Source organism: Mus musculus, chromosome 13 (genome assembly GCF_000001635.26).
Source record: "Mus musculus strain C57BL/6J chromosome 13, GRCm38.p6 C57BL/6J".
In the NCBI taxonomy this organism is placed as follows: Eukaryota; Metazoa; Chordata; class Mammalia; order Rodentia; family Muridae; genus Mus; species Mus musculus.
Window position 1 is genome coordinate 103,136,584 of NC_000079.6, and position 18,463 is coordinate 103,155,046.

The 18,463-nt window shown below is 43.5% G+C and overlaps 1 protein-coding gene across 7 annotated transcripts in view; it reads right to left on the reverse strand.

Annotated features, from left to right (window-relative positions):
• The window catches only part of Mast4 (microtubule associated serine/threonine kinase family member 4), a 602,614-nt gene that overhangs the window by 404,098 nt on the left and 180,053 nt on the right, over positions 1 to 18,463 (reverse strand). For all 7 annotated transcript variants that reach the window (XM_017315531.1, XM_017315530.1, XM_017315529.1 and 4 more), the window contains exon 3: positions 3,580 to 3,704. In XM_017315531.1, the coding sequence (XP_017171020.1) occupies positions 3,580 to 3,704 (125 nt within the window). The remainder of the gene's footprint in view (positions 1 to 3,579; positions 3,705 to 18,463) is intronic.

Consider the following 18,463-nt stretch of genomic DNA (forward strand, 5'->3'; position numbering starts at 1 on the left):
CCTCAAGGGGCTTAGAATTTCAACACGCAGAGCGTAACCACTCAAAGGTACACTGGGATTGACACTAAATGAGTTGAGAATGTAGGCTCACAGCTTTAAGGGGATCCCAAAATAAGGCCAGAGGCAGCATCAGTCAGTGAGGAGGCATGTTCTACTTCTCAGAGCAACTCCACAACTTCAGCTTGTTTGGAAGAGGGTTAAATGAGAGAAAGGAAAAGGAGAGACGGAAGGACCCTCACAGCTGTCCATTCCCACCCACCCTCTCAACACCATTCTCTAGTCAACCTTTTATTTTTAATCAACAAAAATAATTTAAATCCAACCCACTACAAACATGACAGGAACATAAAACAGGCTAAACTTTAAGATCCTGATAGCTTTGTTGCCCCTCAAATAAGCACTGGCAACAGAGATTGAAGTATCTGGGCATATTGCAATAGAACAGGAAAGTGAAGACAGTGTGGTGGTTTGAATGTGCTTGGCCCAGGGAAGGGCACTATTTGGAGGTGTGGACTTGTTGGAGGAAGTGTGTTACTGTGGGTGTGGACTTTAAGATTCTTGTCCTAGCTGCATGGAAGCCACGCTTCTCCTAGCGGCCTTCAGATGATGATGTAGAATTCTCAGCTCCTCCTGCACCATGTCGGCCTGGATGCTGCCATATTCCCACCTTGACGATAATGAACTGAACCTCTGAATCTGTAAGCCAATCCCAATTAAATGTTGTCCTTTATAAGAGTTGTCTTGGTCATGGTGTCTGTTCACAGCAGTAAAACCCTGACTAAGACAGACAGATCTCTGCCTATCAGGACACCTTGACAACCCCAGCAGTAAATGGTCTAAGCTCGTGCTGGCCTTTGTGTCTGAATTTAGCCACAGTTCAGCTAACACATCTTGAAGCTTCATAAAGCTTGTGGGTAGCTCAACTAATGATTTAAAGGATTCTTTGCTAAGAATGTTATCTGGCACGTTTTAGGGAGCATCCTTCTCGTGTTCTCTATTAGCATTTCTTATTTTTGCACCCTATTCCAGAATACGTTAGGTTGTCTGGCATGCATCTTAGCAGTGAAAAGGTCAGTTCGTGTCTGGGCATGTGATCGCCCGTGAGAAAATAGAGAACTCACGGCAGAGCCGCTTTTGTTGGATGACTTACTCGTGTATCCCTAATATTACCATTCAAGTATTAGGGTTGCAGCGTTTGAATCGCACTGTCAAAAATGATAAATTGTGAAGTGTTTCTGTCTTAAAAGGTAAATGCTCACAGAAAAAGAAGCTTTTAACAAATTCCCCAAGGAAAACAACTCAGTTAGCATAGGAAAGGAGGGATGCTGAAGGAGGAGACCCATCCTGCCCACAACCACTTCACCGTCTTCTCTGGAGATCATTATTCCATGCATTCAGATTGTTAATTTTTCTGAAAGAAGGGTCAGAAATTTCAGAGTCAAAATGGGCTTCCCTGACTGTTTTAGCATGTCTCTGCATTCTGTAGCTGCAAATGAGGTCCTGATATGTGGGACTTGCCCTGTTTACATATCTCCTTAATGCTAAGGCAGGACTCGAGGCTAGACCTAAATCAAATCTCCAGAAACTGTATTATGTCCAAATATCCAGTGTAATTTATTGCCAGTGTGTAAAATTATAAAACACCATAACACAGAGATTTATATATACTATTGCACTTATTTTTCATTAAGAGATACTTAAAGACCTATTGCCATATCCTGTAACTCTACCACTTAAAAAGTAACCTGTATATTTGGCACTTAGTTTTATGGGTTTGTTTTTGTTTGTTTAGATGCAGAAAAATAAACCCTGGGCCTCACACATGCTAAGGAAGTACTCTCTGCCCTTGAGCCATGCCCCCAGACCAAGATGTAAAGAATTGTAATGTGAGTTAGAGCAGATCAGTATGTGCCTAAGATAAGGACTTGGAAAGAGGCTCAGCAGACCCAGTGACTGCCACTTAACATGGGAACTAAAGCTGAAACCTCAGAACTCAGCATGGCAGAGCCAGGGTTCCTGGGCTAGGTGGCTAATTATACCAGCTGGAATTAGTGAGCTTCAGATTTAGCAGGAGACACTGACTAATAAAGTGGAGAGTGAGCAAGGAAGACCATGACATCAAGCTTGGGCCTCCACACATGAACACATACATATACACCCACATACGTGTGTAACTACATGCATACACACACACACACACACACACACACACACACACACACATTTTAAAAAAGACATCCATCAAGAAAACAAAAATCTAATCAGCCTAATGGTTACATACCAAGGTTACACTGGGAAAGAAAAAAAGTCCAAGTCTGCTAGCAAGAGAAACACAGATATGTTCCAGCCAGTAAATATGGGGAGTGCTAGTACCGGAAGGTTATTTATTTTTTTTTCCTGTGCAGAAAATCAAATCCAAGACTTCCCACGTGCTAGGCAAGCACTCTACCACTGTGCCTAGCTCACACCATTTCTGATCAACATAAAAAAGAGTGAACTTTCCAAGGATCGACAACAGATGCTGAAGAGCTGGGGAAGTTTTTGGCAGGAAGCATATTTGCATAGCTGACACTATCTGCATATATGCTACCTGCATAGCCTACACTACCTGCATAGCCTACACTACCTCCCCAGATTGCTCCTATACTGCAAGAGAGCAAGTCAGGGGTAATAACTACAGAACAACCAGGCAGCACCTTGACTGGGCGATCCAAATTAACATCAGTGAGGGGCAGAGAGACATCATGCAGCTGTCAAGAACACGTCCTGAGGACACAGCCCCAGTTCTCAATTTGGAACAGAAATGTGCACATCAGAGTCTGGCTATGGGAAAACAGCAGACAAGCCCTATATAAAAAATTGTCTATAATTGTTTTTCAACAGTGTTGATGTCAGCAAAGACAAAGCAAGGGTGTGGGGGCGCACCAGATCAAAGGATAGCAAGGAGATGGGTGCTTGGGTATGCACAGGACCACAGGCTGGGTGCTGTGCTGTGGAGGGGCAGGTATTAGAAAGGACATGGTTGAGTCTACTGGTAAAACTGAACCAGATGGCTAAACAGACACTGGGTTTCATCAATGAGAAAAGTATTCAGGTTGATAATTGCCAAAGCACAGGGGTGTGATGGACACACATCTCACTCTCAAGTCACTCAAGAACTGTGTAGTGCATTTTCACATAAATATATGGACACACCACACACACACACATACACGTGTATACACAAAACAAAAGATAAGCAAGTTGGGCAAGGTGCTAGTTAATGGGACCTAAATAAGAAACAGACTGGAGCCGTCTGTTTTTCTTAACCTGCAGCTTTACCACAGCCTTCAGTTTTTTTAGAAAGATTTTTGTTGTTTGTTTGGATTTTTTTAAAGGCTAGAAACATTTTCACTTCTTGGGGGATGGGAGACAATGGAACCAAATAGAAATATTCCACATTTGGGGGTGGCCAGGAAGGAACCGGCACACTGAGAGCCAGGTATGACCATTGCCCAATCCGTGGTTAGCTTGAAACAGCAAAACTGACCACAGTTTGAAAATGGCCAGGGCAACTCTGACCACACACAAGACACTCACCAAGCTGGCTGTGAGCGAGGGAGCCGATTGGCCAAGGGCCTGGCTGCGCATGCGCACGAGGTTGGACGTCTCCGCCGAAGCAGGCCAGGCCTGTCCTGCTACCGGGTTTGGAAGGAGGTACCTCCCTGTTCGAAGTAGAAAAGAAGATAGAGTCAGCAAGAGGCAGGGCACCGGTGTAGTTCTGCAGACACAGTGGGCAATTCCAAGCCATCTTTCTTCCACATTCCTTCTGCCATGCTCAGTAGCTATGCTGACTAGTAGCGACCAGAGAAAAATGTTTTAATTAACTCAGGAGACACCATGGTGGGTTCTGCCCCTGACTTCCCGCTGAAACCCAAGGAAATCACTTTATCTGTTGGGCATGGGGGGTTCATTATGTTAGGGTGAACTGGCTTTTTTTTTTTTTCTGCCTATTCCACAAAAATGTTTTAAGAATGCATATAAATACATGAGGTGTTCTGGGCATCAACACAAATAAATGGGGTGTGTTTGTGATGCTATTTGAAGCCAATCTAATATGGAAAGCAATCTAGAAATGAGCTACAAAGTGGACATCATGATGAACAAAAGAGGGGGTGGCATTCTCTCAAGGTGAAATGAACAGCTGTCCCTTTCCCTAGCTCTTCTCTGTGACCTGCAGATAGCTGTCCAGCCCTGTCCATCAAGTACATGATGGCATCCATTTGTATAAATCAGGATATTAGGGTCAGTTTAGGCTCACTGTGTAATTTCCATCAACCTTGAACTCATACACACACACACACAAACAAATACACATGTACACTCATACGCACATACTCACATACACCCCCCCACACACAGCCACACACTCACATACCTACACACATATTCACACACTTGCATGCATGCACATATACACACTCACACACATTCATATACACATATACACATGCACACATACACACTCATATTCACACACATACATACATGCACACATACACACACTCACACACACACACACACACACACACACACACACACACACGCTTTTAGAAGTCAATCACCTCATAGATACACACTGCAGTTTACTCTGAACACAAACTAGGCTGCTAAAAAACACAAGGGAGTTTGGTTTCTTTACTTTGGTAAAGTTAGAATGCCTACCACTATTAACATAGCAACGATGCTTAATGAACATTGTCTGATTTTATCTGCTTTGCCTTAGCCCTAGAACAGTGACTTGACTCTCCTTTATTGAGTAGTGCAAAAAAGAGTGGGCATTTCCTTGACAGAAACAGGAACAATGAGAAGACAGACTCTCCTGTGTGGACACTCCATCAGAATCTACAGTGCCTACAGCTGCTCACCCTGTATCAGAAGGGACACCTGCTCCCTCCCTCAAGCAGGACCTAACAGGCATGTCTGACCAGTTAATAACGACTGTGACATATTACATAGTTTAACGCATGATGCATGCAGATCACGGGCACCACAGAAGCTGGGCACCACAGCAGTTAGGCATTATGGGCATTACCCATCAAGCATCAAGATAAACGATCTAATGCTTAAAAAAAACAAGCAAACAAACAAACAAAAAACCAAAGTGCTTTCAGAATTTTACATTTTAATTACAGAAGAAAAAATGGTTTCTTGCTTTCCAAAAGTGATCGTTTATTCATTGAACAGTGTAAGCACAAAAGCTATGGACGAAGTGGAGTTACTGTCCTGACCTTGGTCTGCATCTAAAGGATACTGAGGAAAGGAATTTAGTCACCCTCCCTTGGCACTGGCTTCTCTGGCTCTAAAATGGACCCACTACAATCTACCGTGTAGAGCTGAATTAAGAAGTATAATGGGAAAAGGTAGTTTTCAGTTAGGTCATTCTTTTCAATCAAAAGTAGAAAATATACATATGTAGAAATAAAAATCACTGGATTGCAGCAGAGAAAATCCCCCTGGACATATGCATGTCTTTGCTTCACACTTTCTATAAAATACATTTTCTTGAAAAGTCAGCATCGCACTGATGTTGGTCAGTTGCTCCTCGTCAGCTCCACACAACAGAGTAGGGCATTTTAAAGTACCTGTTTGTCATTACTGCGTGTGAGAGCACAGGAACACTCTGGCCACAGCATGTGCCGTAGTCAGAGGACATCTACGGTGGACTCATTCTCTCCTCCCATCTTTATGTAGGCTCTGGGTCTTGAAACTAGGCTTCCGCAGAAAGAAAGCACTTTATCCACGGAGTCACTTTGCTGGCCCCGGAGCATGACTTTTCCCAACTATCAACTGGAAGATGAAGGCTGCCAATGTCAACCAGCATGTAATTAATTACCTCTGTGGGTCTGATTGGTTTTGTGGAGGGATGTTACACTTACATTCGGAAGTGTGGAATGGGAATTGTTTTTTCTTGCCTTATCTTGAAACACGAACTAAAGCTGGACTAAGCCACACTTCCAGACAGACCTACCCCTGTGGGCCCCGAAGCAGAAGTCGGTGAGAAAGCGCAGGAAAGTCACAGGCTGTACTTAGGGAAACAGCATTCAAACACTATGAAAACATGGTTTCTCTATAACATGGACATAACCCTGTCTGAAGGATCTAACTTTTAGAATACCATCTAACTGAGAAATCTAAATGATAGGCTTGCAGGGCGGGAGGCGTTGAATCACTTCCCATACCTTAAGTCATCACTTCCTTTATGTTTGGAGAAAGGAGATATCTAAGCCAAGGGGTACTGGACAGCAAGGCTAATGTGATGGAGGGAATCCTTACTGCCCCCCAACCTTGCCAATATGCTTTAAAAAAATCTAAGAATACATCTAAGAATGAACTTAATTGTTAGCAACAGAAAGATATTATAGTTCATTTATATAAAAAAAATCTACAGATTAGTTTTTCTTTTTCCTTTAGTAGAAAGAAATTATTTAATCGTGTTGCTAAGATCCTCAGATACAGGAAACAGGGTTATTCATTTGCATACCCACCGTTCCTGGAAAAAAGGACAGCCCTTGATACAAATTCAGTAATTGCTGGTTGGCTGAATGCAACTATACGCTATATAATATATACCATGTACTATGTACTATATACTATACAGAAACTGTACTACCTAAGCAACATCTGAGCTGGTCTAAACAGGAAGAATACCAGTGAGCAATTCCTTTTCCTAAACTTTACCTATAAAAGTGGTGTAACAACCAGCCCAAGGCTTTGGTGCACACCAGGGTTTGCAACATCCTCAGAGCCCTGTGAGTAGAAACTCTCATCTCCCCTATTGATACAGATTAAGTTCTCTAGATAGGCAAGGGCTCACAGCTAAGCAAGCAAGCTGCTAAAACCACTGTCTGGCCCCTAAGCCCCAATTCTTAGGTGAAAATATAAGTTCTTTATCAAGAAGTGATGAACTTTATTTGTAAGAAAGTATAAGTGTGTGTGTGTGTGTGTGTGTGTCCAGTTCTTACAGTTGTGTGTCAGAGGAGTTGTGCAGCCTCACTATCACAGAACCTGGTTCTCCTCCATCACCATAGTGATAAAATACCCTATGTTTGCTGTGCTCTTAACTGGGTTACTTAAGGCAGAAGGTATAATACTGAGTAACGTTAAAATAAGTTAACATTTCTCCATGGAAATAGCAAAATCAGAATTCTCTCTGGTGGAGGGAATGAGAGCGAGTGGGGAAAGAAGGAGGAACACGCTAGGCCTACCTTTTCATATCTTATCGCCAGTGCTGAAGATCAGACCAAGATCTCGTGGATTCCAGATAAATGTTCTGTCATTAAGTTCTACCTCAGGTCCCTATATTTTATTATTTTAAAATTATCTGCAGGGGGTGTGGCACGATGGCTCAGTAGATAACAGCTCTTGCTTTGGAAACCCGACAACCTGAGTTTGGTCCCAGAACCCACATAAAGGTGGAAGAAGGGAACTTACTCCCCAGTTATCCTCTGACCTCTACATGTGCGCTGTGACATGTGAGCATACACATATGCAACAATAATAAAAAAAACTTTCATAGTTTGAAGAAGAATATAGAGTTTGGAATTCATCTCGCAGACCGTAAGTTTTGCTAGTTCAACTCAGAAGTCTAAATAAAGAAGTAAGCATTGACTTGTGGCTGCAGACATTTCCATTTTACATGAACCTGGAAAGTGCACCAAATGTGAAGCTCAGATTACATACAGGTGGCTGGCAGGTGTATGGGGCTGCAGTGAATAGTCCTCTGCTTCTACATGTAACATCTTATAATTTTGCTTTGGATGTTTTGTCAAAAATGTGTTCCATATTCTAACCCAGCAAACTAACCCCAAGCGCTTCCTCCCAGCCCTCCAAATGACCGTTGCTAAGTGACTGATGATAACACAAGGGTGAAGAGTGGATGAGGAAGTCTAGAGTCAGGAAGAGATCTGATGGGCAATTGGAACAAAAGGGAACCAGGAGCAGCCTCCGCACCATAGCGAACAGCTCCTGGCTAATCATACAGGATGCTGGATCTGATCTCAGATCACTGGGCTGAGGGAAAGCAGGACTCTGCACAGACCCCAGAAACAGCAGAAGGAATGCACAGAAGGAACCAAAGCCAAGGGGGCCCTTTGTTCACTCGGGCAGCCCTTCCTTTTGAAAATCTGCCTTTTGTTAAAGCTCTTGGGACACTTAAATAAGGAGAGGCAGTGAGACCTGAGTGCTACCTTGCTTTTTTTGCTGACATTACTATTAAAGTTAATTCCATATCTTATTAACCGCTCTCATACATAGATTCTACCTCATTACAAAGAACAAAGGTATGCCTTCAGTTCCTTTGCCACCTCAACAGAGCTTAACCCAGCAGATGACACTTAGATTTAATAACCAACCAGCCACTGTCCTTGCAAGTATCCTCGACTCTCTTTACACCTAACAGGATGTAGTGGATGCTGACAGCTGAGGTAAGTGATAACTACTCTAGCTGTGGGTAGCTTTAAGGTCAGATGTTGAGTCTCATGACTGAATGCCAAAGCTGACTCTTTTACTCATGGTGCAACCTTCTCCAGGCCCTGGGCTCCTCATTTGTAAAGAGGAAGACAAACAGGGTTGATGTAAACCCAAATCAGAAAATATGCTATAGAGTTCAACACTCAATCAAATCGGCTTCAGATGTAAGGACTGTAAGGGAGGTTATAATGAGCAAAAAAATACATGTTAAGATACTAGGAAAATTAATTAGTAACTGCACAGACATGTATATGATGATATATATATCATGTAATAGGTTAGATCCCAGATGTCATTATTCTTGCATGGGTCTTATCCTAAAGAATCACACAAATGCTACAAATTAATACAACACATGGGATACATCCTTTCTGCCTGGACCCCCCATTAGTGTTAATAGGGGAAAGAGAACAGCAGATGGGTCTAAGGCGATCGTTAGAAGGCACTAGCACAGCGCCATAGCTGGTAGCGATCACATCAAACTTCATATAAATCTACTTTCTGATGACTACCAAGGGCTTCTAAAAAGTGTGTTGCTGTTACATTCATGCATCATTTGCTGCCTACGGTTTAAGAAAATTAGCATCTGTCAACAGCATTGTTCGGCTGCACAGGGTGGAAATTAATGGATAATACCATTTCTAATGTGTTGTATGAGAGGTGAGCTTGCTTAGCAATCTGGCTGCTCATTTTAATACCAAATGGAGCTTGTTGTCACAACTGGAACCTTGGTTAGCACCACGCTCTTTGAAAACATGTTTCTAAAACCCCACCAGGTTCATTAAAACTCTCCTTAAATATCCTCTACTGACCGAACCAGAAATGTGGTGGTACAAAACATAAGTCTATATCAAAGCTGAAATCAGTTGCACAGATTGATGCCAGAAACTATCAAGTCTGCATTTGGACTACTGGCAGTGGATACTGTGGCTGTACTGGTCATAGGGACACTACTTAACAGAGAGAGTAGGGACCCTGCCTTCATCCATAGCTACACAATTACATGAATATTAGTGAGCATAGATGCAGACCCTGTCCTTGTTCTACCTAAGTGCATATTGGCCTCTCTTGGAATATGCTTTCCTTTGTTACGACCCTAAATTCCAAGACAAGGTAAAGCCAGCAACTTTATGGATGTGAGCTCTCGGGGCAGGAAATTCATTCTTTCAAACCACCCCACAGGGGGAACTGTCCCTCCGAAACAGGAAAACAGCGAGTCAGCAATAATTTTCAGCAGAATGGCCATATAAAGAATTAAATATAGTCTAGAGAGCCCCTTTATCATTGGGGAATCATGGCCTCTAGAGATCTCCTTTATCATCGGGGAATCATGGCACCTGACTAGGTTTGAAAGCTCCCATTAAAAATGTTCCATATCACCTGAAGGGCCTAGTAGATTTAGCCATCAGTCTACAGTCTTACCTTTGGGGTTATTTCTTTCAGATTATAACCAGGATATCAAAGGAAAAGGAAGACTGAATGACTACATTTAAAAATACTGCTTCAGTCTGGCTTCTGGTACTGAGCTATACTTGAGAGTGTTGAAAAAGAAGTCTTTCTCTCTCTCTCTCTCTCTCTCTCTCTCTCTCTCTCTCTCTCTGGTACTGAGCTATACTTGAGAGTGTTGAAAAAGAAGTCTTTCTCTCTCTCTCTCTCTCTCTCTCTCTCTCTCTCTCTCTCTCTCTCTCTCAGGCAGCAACCAAGAAGCTAGCTGGTATGGCCAATGCCTTGCTCTTTCTTGGTGGATTTTGAGGACACAGGTGTAAAAAGAATGGATGAACCATTCCAGAGGTTAGGGGATAAGAACGGACCATGAAGGCTCGGATGGTATTGGCCATGCGCAGACAAATGGGACCATGTATTTTTTGGGGGGGGGGGGTCTCAGCCAGTTCTCCTAGTATTAAAGGAGTAGCCAGATGCTAAGCAAGCTCACCTCTCATACTACACACTGGAAATGGTATTACAGAATATAGGTTTATATGTTTTTGGATACCAGCCTGTTTGTAAGTCCCTTTAGCATTCCCTGAAGCTCCACAGCAGTCCCCTGAAACCTCACACTCACCACCACTCTGGAAAAGGCCACAGTCCCACCATTCCACCCTTCCCACTGCCTAGTAAAATTCCATCTATGAAGGATGTGAAAGCGAGGCTGCAAATATGCGCATCCATCTTCCAAGCAGCACTAACGCTGTGAGCTAAGAGAAGCCACACATCCACTGATGAGTAAAGTTTATCAATGCAATGCAATGTTAGCCTATAAGTAGAATAAAATTCTGATACTTGCTATAACACTGATGAGCCATAAAGACATCATGCTAAATTAAATAAGCTAAGTCACGCAAGGCTAGAAGTTATGCGATTCCCTTTCCATAATGTACCTGGAATAGTCAATTCACTGAGACAGTACAACCATGGCTTCTGGGTTTAGGGGAAGAGAGAGACGCCCTCACATAATGCATGTAGACTTTCAGTGCGGGATGGTAAAATTGTTCCAGAGATGGATGGTGACTGTGGTTTTACGACATAAATGTATTTAATGTGACTAAACCAAGCTCTTAAAAACGTTTAAAACATTAAAGTATCTTGTGTATCTTTCACTACCTATTAAAAAAAACCAATCTCCTCTGCTTAAATTCCTGTTTTCTTTTAGAAAAAAAAAACAAACCAAAAAAAAAAAAAAAACACCAATGAGATACTTGGGCTTTATCAAAGCAGATAGCTACACAATCCACATCAACTCCCCCTATTGCAAATTATATTTAATAACCCACACCCTTCCCATCACAAGCAGGGAAAGTGAACTTTTCAAGCGCTCTCCAAACTCCAGACATGACGAAAGGTTAAGGCCCACGCTAAGTCGCTGGCGGAATCTGGACAGAATCGATGACTCAGTGGCCGCTGCCTGGGTGTCCCCCATCATCACGCAGAGATCCTTCCTCCATGCCCCATTGCTTGCTCCTAAACATTTGCTCCCTTGTCATCATGACCCTCATCCCCACAGCAATTACAGCCTCCCTTATTCATCTTCGCCACTGCTACAACAACACGCCAACATGGCTCCCTCCATCTTCCCTCTCGCATGGGTGACTGCCTTCCAATTTCTTGTCCCCGTTGCAAAGGAACAACTAGAAGGCATCAACAATTCTGCTAACTCTTTCTTCTTCTTAATGGCATAAATAAATACAGCTTGGGAAACCAGCAGACAGGTGACCACAGTGCTAAATTCCACTGATTTCTATACTGAACTACTTCCTGATCCTTTTAAAATATTGTGTGCTTTTTGACACGAGAGCTCAGCCTTGATGCTCAGTCTATGATATCACTGTTCACTCACCGGCAATCTCCAGCTGACACAGAAATGGAAAGCTGAATACAAACGTGCACACATAGCTTTTGGATGGTGTTATCATAGCTGATATGGGCCTACGAGGTCTTGGGCATTGGGGTCCTCTCTACATTTGCCATGTGACTCAGATTCACCAAAAACACTGCCATCTAGTTTCTACAGTACCATTGGCAGCATTCCCTATTTAATATAGAATAGCTAGGCAGCACTAATAAATACCTGATAACCTAATCAAGAACAAGGCTTTAAAAGACGCTCACAGCACAGGAAGCTGCCATCAGCATTCTTTGTAAGTTAACAATTTCAAACACCTCCATAGACTGGGTGGATGACAAAAGTCTCTGAGAGTGATTGAAGCCCAGGACCGTGCTGGCGGAGCGCTAGGAACTACGGGAAATGGCAGAACTCATACACCTACAGCATGGAATTGAAAGCCTTTGGACAAACCACCAGGCTATTGAGGTCTGCCACTGTCAATCACAGCTTTCATTCTAAGTCAAACCTAACTTTTGTTACAGGTACTGTGTGGTAAGGCAGTTCAAAGATGCAGCCGTTCTGCACACCAAATCTAATACAGCCAGCCTGTTACTCACACCATTTTATCATGACAGGGCAAAAATGCCAACACATAGTACATTTTAAAAGAGAACACCTCCAAATGGTACTTACAGAGAAATTCATTTGGCCTTTTGCTTGTTTTCCCTTAACTTATTCTTGAAGCAGAGTTTCTTACCATCTACCTCGACTACCTCTCAACCTGCCTCTAATAAGTATAGATATCAGGAGCAAATCGGTTAATGCATGGGGCAGAGCATGGTAAGCTATGTTCTTACAATTCAACTCCACCACTGCCTTTGTCTGTAGTAACACAAGCAAATTCTTCCACTCTGCAAAATCACCCATCTGCAGCCTCCGACTTTGCACTGTGCCTAGATCCCCAAGGCAGTCTCCCCTTGGGTGGTGCCCGCCTGGATTTAAAATTCTTATTTAAAAAATAAATAAATATTCGTTTGCCCTGAGCTCCATTTGCACAGATCAAAGGCAAAGTAGCGACTGGAAATAGATTTTTTTTTTTTTAAGGCGGTACTAAATAGAGCCCTGTTTAATGAGGACACTGTAACAAGCCACAGACACCTGAAGTCTGTGTGATCAAGGGCATGAAGGAGGTGCGTGGTGGCACTGTGATGGTGGCAGCTAAGAGACACCGGGCAGAGGTCAGAGTCAACCTGAGCGATCTGGCCTACCTCCACTCGGGTATTGAAATATAATTCAGTGGAATGAATTGCTAGACATGTCTAAGCCCCCTGGGAAATGACAGATATTGATGAATGCTGCTGGCAAGATATATGGAAGGAAAAGTCAAATAAATAGAACAATTTTTTTTTCTCAGAGTCATTTTGTGGATATGTGGAACAGCTGTTAAGGCGCTTGTCAGCCCACTTCTTCCTTCTGTCTCCCTCTGCATATTTGCCTCCTTCTCCCTGGTCTGAAATCTCCCTGAGGACCAGTACCTGCCCCCCTCAAGATGATCACTAAATGTCACCTCTTCCACATCCACTGGGCGTGTTCTCAGCCCAGTGCCTGGCATCCCACCATGACTTCCTTCCATCGGAGTGTAGTCACTGGCTTTGCCAGAACCAGGGACCAATGTCTAACTCAGGAAGTGGATTCCAGGTACACACTGCTCGGCCCCAGGAACTCGCTGCTTCACATACTGCACTCAACCCCCCTGGCCCTACAGTAGCTGTTTGACCTTGTCCGGGCTCTTTGACTTCAAAGCTTCAATTGTCTGCAAAAAAAAAAAAATGTTCTACAAATTGGAGATGGTAATTTCGCAAGGTGAACTAACTGGGGATTTAAATAAAGAAACTATGATTGTGCAAGGCAAAGCCAAGGCCCACAATAAACAATAACCTGGCATCCCTTATGCTTTCCCTCCTAAATCTCTTCCCTGTAAGGATCCTGCACGTGCCATGTCCAGGATGGAAAAAGCTCTTCCCAGGGTTGGGCACCTTGGGAACACTGATTCTCATTCCAATAGCCAGGTGGGCTCAGCATTACAAGTAGGCAAGCAGCCAGGCACTGGCTTGCATTCTGCCTCAACATTCACTAGCTAGGGAGGCCTGGGTGAGCAGCTGTCCCCCCCTGAACGTGATTTCCCTCACATCTAGTAATGATAGGAGTGGGCAACATATGCAAAGTGCATAATACTTGCTGAACACACAGACAGTAGTCCAGGTCCCCTCTAGACACATCACCCTTCAGGGTATTGTTGGAAAAGCAGCTATACTTTTAAACCAGAGATACTTCTCAGCCTCCTCCATCACGCCATGTTCTCCAGGTGTGTGTACAAGTTGGGTGATACTGATTTCCCAGTCATATGTTCTGCCGCCTTGAGAATCCCACGCCCTCTGAGGCTGCTGCTCACATCCCACTCAGCACAGCACCGCAGCTCATACCCAGAATGCACTGCACTTCTGCAGAGCAGCACTTACACCTCCTCTCTGTCTCATTTGTGTTTCTCTCCAGGATACTTCATCCTTTGTTGTCTTCCATACAGTTCCACATAGACTAGAATAGTGAAATTTGATTCCCTTCTTTGTTTCATGACAACAACAACAATCACCATCACCACCCTCAGGGGCCTTAAACTTTATATGGAAGCTGCCTTGCTGCTTCTCTGGCTTTGATTTTTATCTTTTAAGAAGCCTGTGTAAGAGTCCACCACCTCTACACTATAGTGCAGATTTCAGAGGGAGCTGCCCTACCCTCGATAGACGAGAAAATGACTCGTGCTGACTATCTCGCTTTTCAAAGAAGTTATGAAGCCTACTCAATAACATCCCCCTCCCCCCCCCCCCCCCCCGTGGTGACCAGATGCTTTGATTGATGTTGCTGAGTGTCACCCACAGGCCGGTGACGCTAAACACTGCTGACAGTTGTCCTACATCTGAACACTTATAGAAGTCAAGGAGAAATCGAGGACCAGGAGCCTTGCAAGATAAAGGAACGGAACAAGATCAGCCTTAGAGGGGACAAAATAAACGCCACAATCCCAAATATGCAGACATTTCCAGCCGGGCCCAAATTCCTTATCAAGCTTCCTACTTATTCAAGGAAATCTCTATCCACAGCCCCTTTCACATAGCATGTGTTACTATGTGTGTTTTCTTAGAATCACTAACAATTCCCGGCTGGGCCTACTCTAAACAGATTTCAAGTTCTTCCTCCACAATAATGATGCCTATATATAATCCCTTAAGGGTGTAATTTTTGTTTTTTACTTTATTTTTTGCCTTAAGAAATGTTTGTTAATGCTGAGTAATGGATTAGAAGCAAGACCCAGAACAAGTTTTATATGGTTTCTTTTGTATGATTTTAGAGCAAACGTTGCTTCCAAATAACATATAGGTCTCCTCTCTTGCCTTAATGACAAACACTTCAAGGTCCCTATGTCTGGTTTGAGAGGTCTCCGTCAGAACTGTAGAAACTGTTCTCCAAAGTTAGTAATTGCCAAATCCATCTGGTTTAAAAAACAACACGCTCTATGGAGACATTGTTATCCAAGCCGCAAGCTTATGCTGTGAATTAAATCTTCACAAATACCCACGTGCTTTATACAGTACATCATAAGAGTGCCCTTATATTTAAGGAAGAAAACTCAAAGCCCAGATTAGCATCGTGATTGCCTCAGCTCTGGCTGACAATGAATGGCAGGTGTGGGGCAGCCTTTCCATTTCTGGTCTATTACTTAAGCCACTGACGACTTCTGAAATCTCCCACGACACGAAGTAACTGTGGACTCCGAGGTCACTGCTTTGTATTTTATAATAACACTATCACCAGGCTCCTTAACATGCCTTAGAGAGAGAGAGAGAGAGAGAGAGAGAGAGAGAGAGGACTCAGCCATGTTCATGGGGAAATCAGTAGGCTGAGATAGGGACGGTTACCAATTGGCCTACAAAAGGTCATCTCTCGAGCCTCTACACCTGATCATTTCTGCTAGCCATTCCTTTAAGTGCATTTATTCTTCAACGATTTGAATCCCCAGAGAACACTGTGGGTGTTGGATGGCATCGTAATAAGGGATATGCACACTAACTTTCACACACTGACAAGTGTATCACACATCAGATCTGTTTGGAGTCTGTCATCTACAAAGACGGTCCCGATTCCAGTGTAATAAAGTAGTTGGTGGGGATGTATTAATGTCTGTGTATCATGTCTCTCGCCCATTGTCATTCCAGGCTTAAAAAGACCTCTGAGGCAACATGTCTGATGAGGCCTAAATATAGAATCATTCTAATGTTTCAAGAAAGGATGGCCACATGTAAATAAAGGAAGCCTAAAGAAATCTGAATTCAAATACACATCTACATGTATTCCCTAAATACTGCATTGAATGTCCATATACTAAAACAACAGTTCTTTACTTAAGTACACTGCAGGCTACTTAGCAACTCTGCTACTGAGCACTTAGTACTTGCAATGTGTGGGATTTGCTTTGAGGATACAAGAAAAAGTTCTCAAGGAATCTATCAACAAGTGAAAGGAGTAACAGGTATACAAGCAATGAAATGCAGAAGCAATTTGTCCATGGAGAAGGGGTGGGGGGTGGAGAGGGGATCCAGGAAGATGGGCACCTGGGGAGTGAGGAAAAGGTGGCCAAAGCAACAAAAGCAACAAGAGGGCTTGGAATGGACCTTGTTTTGTTTAGTTAGCGTGGCTCAGATCAAACCTCAAATCCAGGGTCACACACATGGTCAGCAAGACGACACTGACCACTGAGCCACACAGCTCCAGCCCTGGAATGGAATGAGGATCTAGAGAAGATCAGTTCATTTCCCTTTCATGCCACTCTGAGTACACACATAACTTATTGCTTTTCTTTTAAAAAATATTATTTCCATATACCCATATAGTCAAAGACTAGCAGAAGAGACCAGAAATCAACCAAGCAAGCCCTCATGCATTAATAGTCCTAGAAACCAGAGCGCAGAGAGAGCCATGGTGGGCTACCTAGCTCTGATTATTTAATAAGAAGGTTTAAATGTATTAGACTGGGCTAAACTTTTTTCCTTAATCTGACTTCAGGGAGATGTTTTAGACACTTTAATAAAGAGGTTTCCATCCTTTAGAGTAACTTAGAGAAAAAATGGGGACACCCTTCCCTTAAAGAATAGTAGATTAAAACCAAGTGTTCAATGGAGTGTTTGTATCCATGCAGGGCACACATCACTGCCCACACATGCAGCTTGTCATTTACACATGGCCCTCCTTAGCAGGCGGGCGAGCTGCCTGAGACGACACGGAGTCCTTCTCGAAGCTGAATGTGGTACAGTACTAAGATTTACACTGGTCACCATTTCTTACTCAGAACCTAAAACTGGGTAAATTATAAAAAATTAAAAAAAAACTCTTTCTCATAATTTCAGAACTAGGACATTCACAAAGTGGAAGCTGGTGTATAGTCTGATAGCAACCTGCTTCTTATGGCTCCCCGGCACAAGGCAGATCAACTAACACCCCACTTAGAAGGGTCCCTTGTAAGACAAGAGTCCCTAGTCATCCCAAATGTCCACCTCCTGCTGCTATCACATGGGCAACTCTGGAATTGTGGGTGGAAATAGTCATCTAAGTAGGACCTTCCCCGAGTTCCTATCAGGAAGAAAATGGGTATTTAAATGTTATTGTTCTCTCTGTGTCTCTGTCTGTGTGTGTGTGTGTGTCTCTCTTTGTGTCTGTCTGTCTGTCTCTGTCTCTCTGTCTCTCTGTGTCTGTCTGTCTCTGTCTCTGTCTCTCTCTTCCTCCCTCCCTCCCTACCTCTCTCTCCCTCCCTTCCTTCCTCCCTCTGAAGAGCTCCCTGTGAGAAATGACTCCAAAATAAGGAGGAGCCTTCCCCCACCACCTTCTCTTCAGACTCAGGTCTGAGACAGGTACCTGAGATAGAACCATCAGAGAACAGAGAGATCATCTGTCTAGGCAGACACAAGAAAATAAATTTAGCGCCAGCAATATGCATTGATTAAGTACCTACATGACAACCAAACACGACAGTGACAGATGTAGACCACCACTACCACCAGCCTCATTAATGCATCGCAAACACTAATTTTTATAAATCTTTAACCTTCCCCACTGGTGGTATTTGCATTTCCTTCCCTGCTCTTTCTCCTACAGAGCTGACTAAAACTCGGTGTCATTTCCATGAAGTCAAAATAACTTGGACACCCCCAGGGGCTCTGACTGGCTGATGGAAACAAGCTTTAAGAGGGAGATAGATGGCCTAGCAAGCTCAATGTCAGGACAAGGGACGGGGCTCCTACTGGCATGTTCCACTGGAGGAGATGGCAAGGGTTTTTGCAAAGCCACAGGAGGGGGGTGGGGATGTGCTGTGAAGGAGGGGATGAGGGGGAGAGCTCTACAGAGTGGGAATAAACAGAGGCTTTCAGCAAAGGGTTTCCACACTCTCTCAGCATGGGAGATGAGATGACTTACTTCTTAAGCACAAAGGGAGCTTGAGAAAATAGGGCCACAGTGGTTTCACCTCACAAGTCCCTCGCTGAAGCATAAACCCCAGTGGGACACTCTTAAGTAGTGGAACCT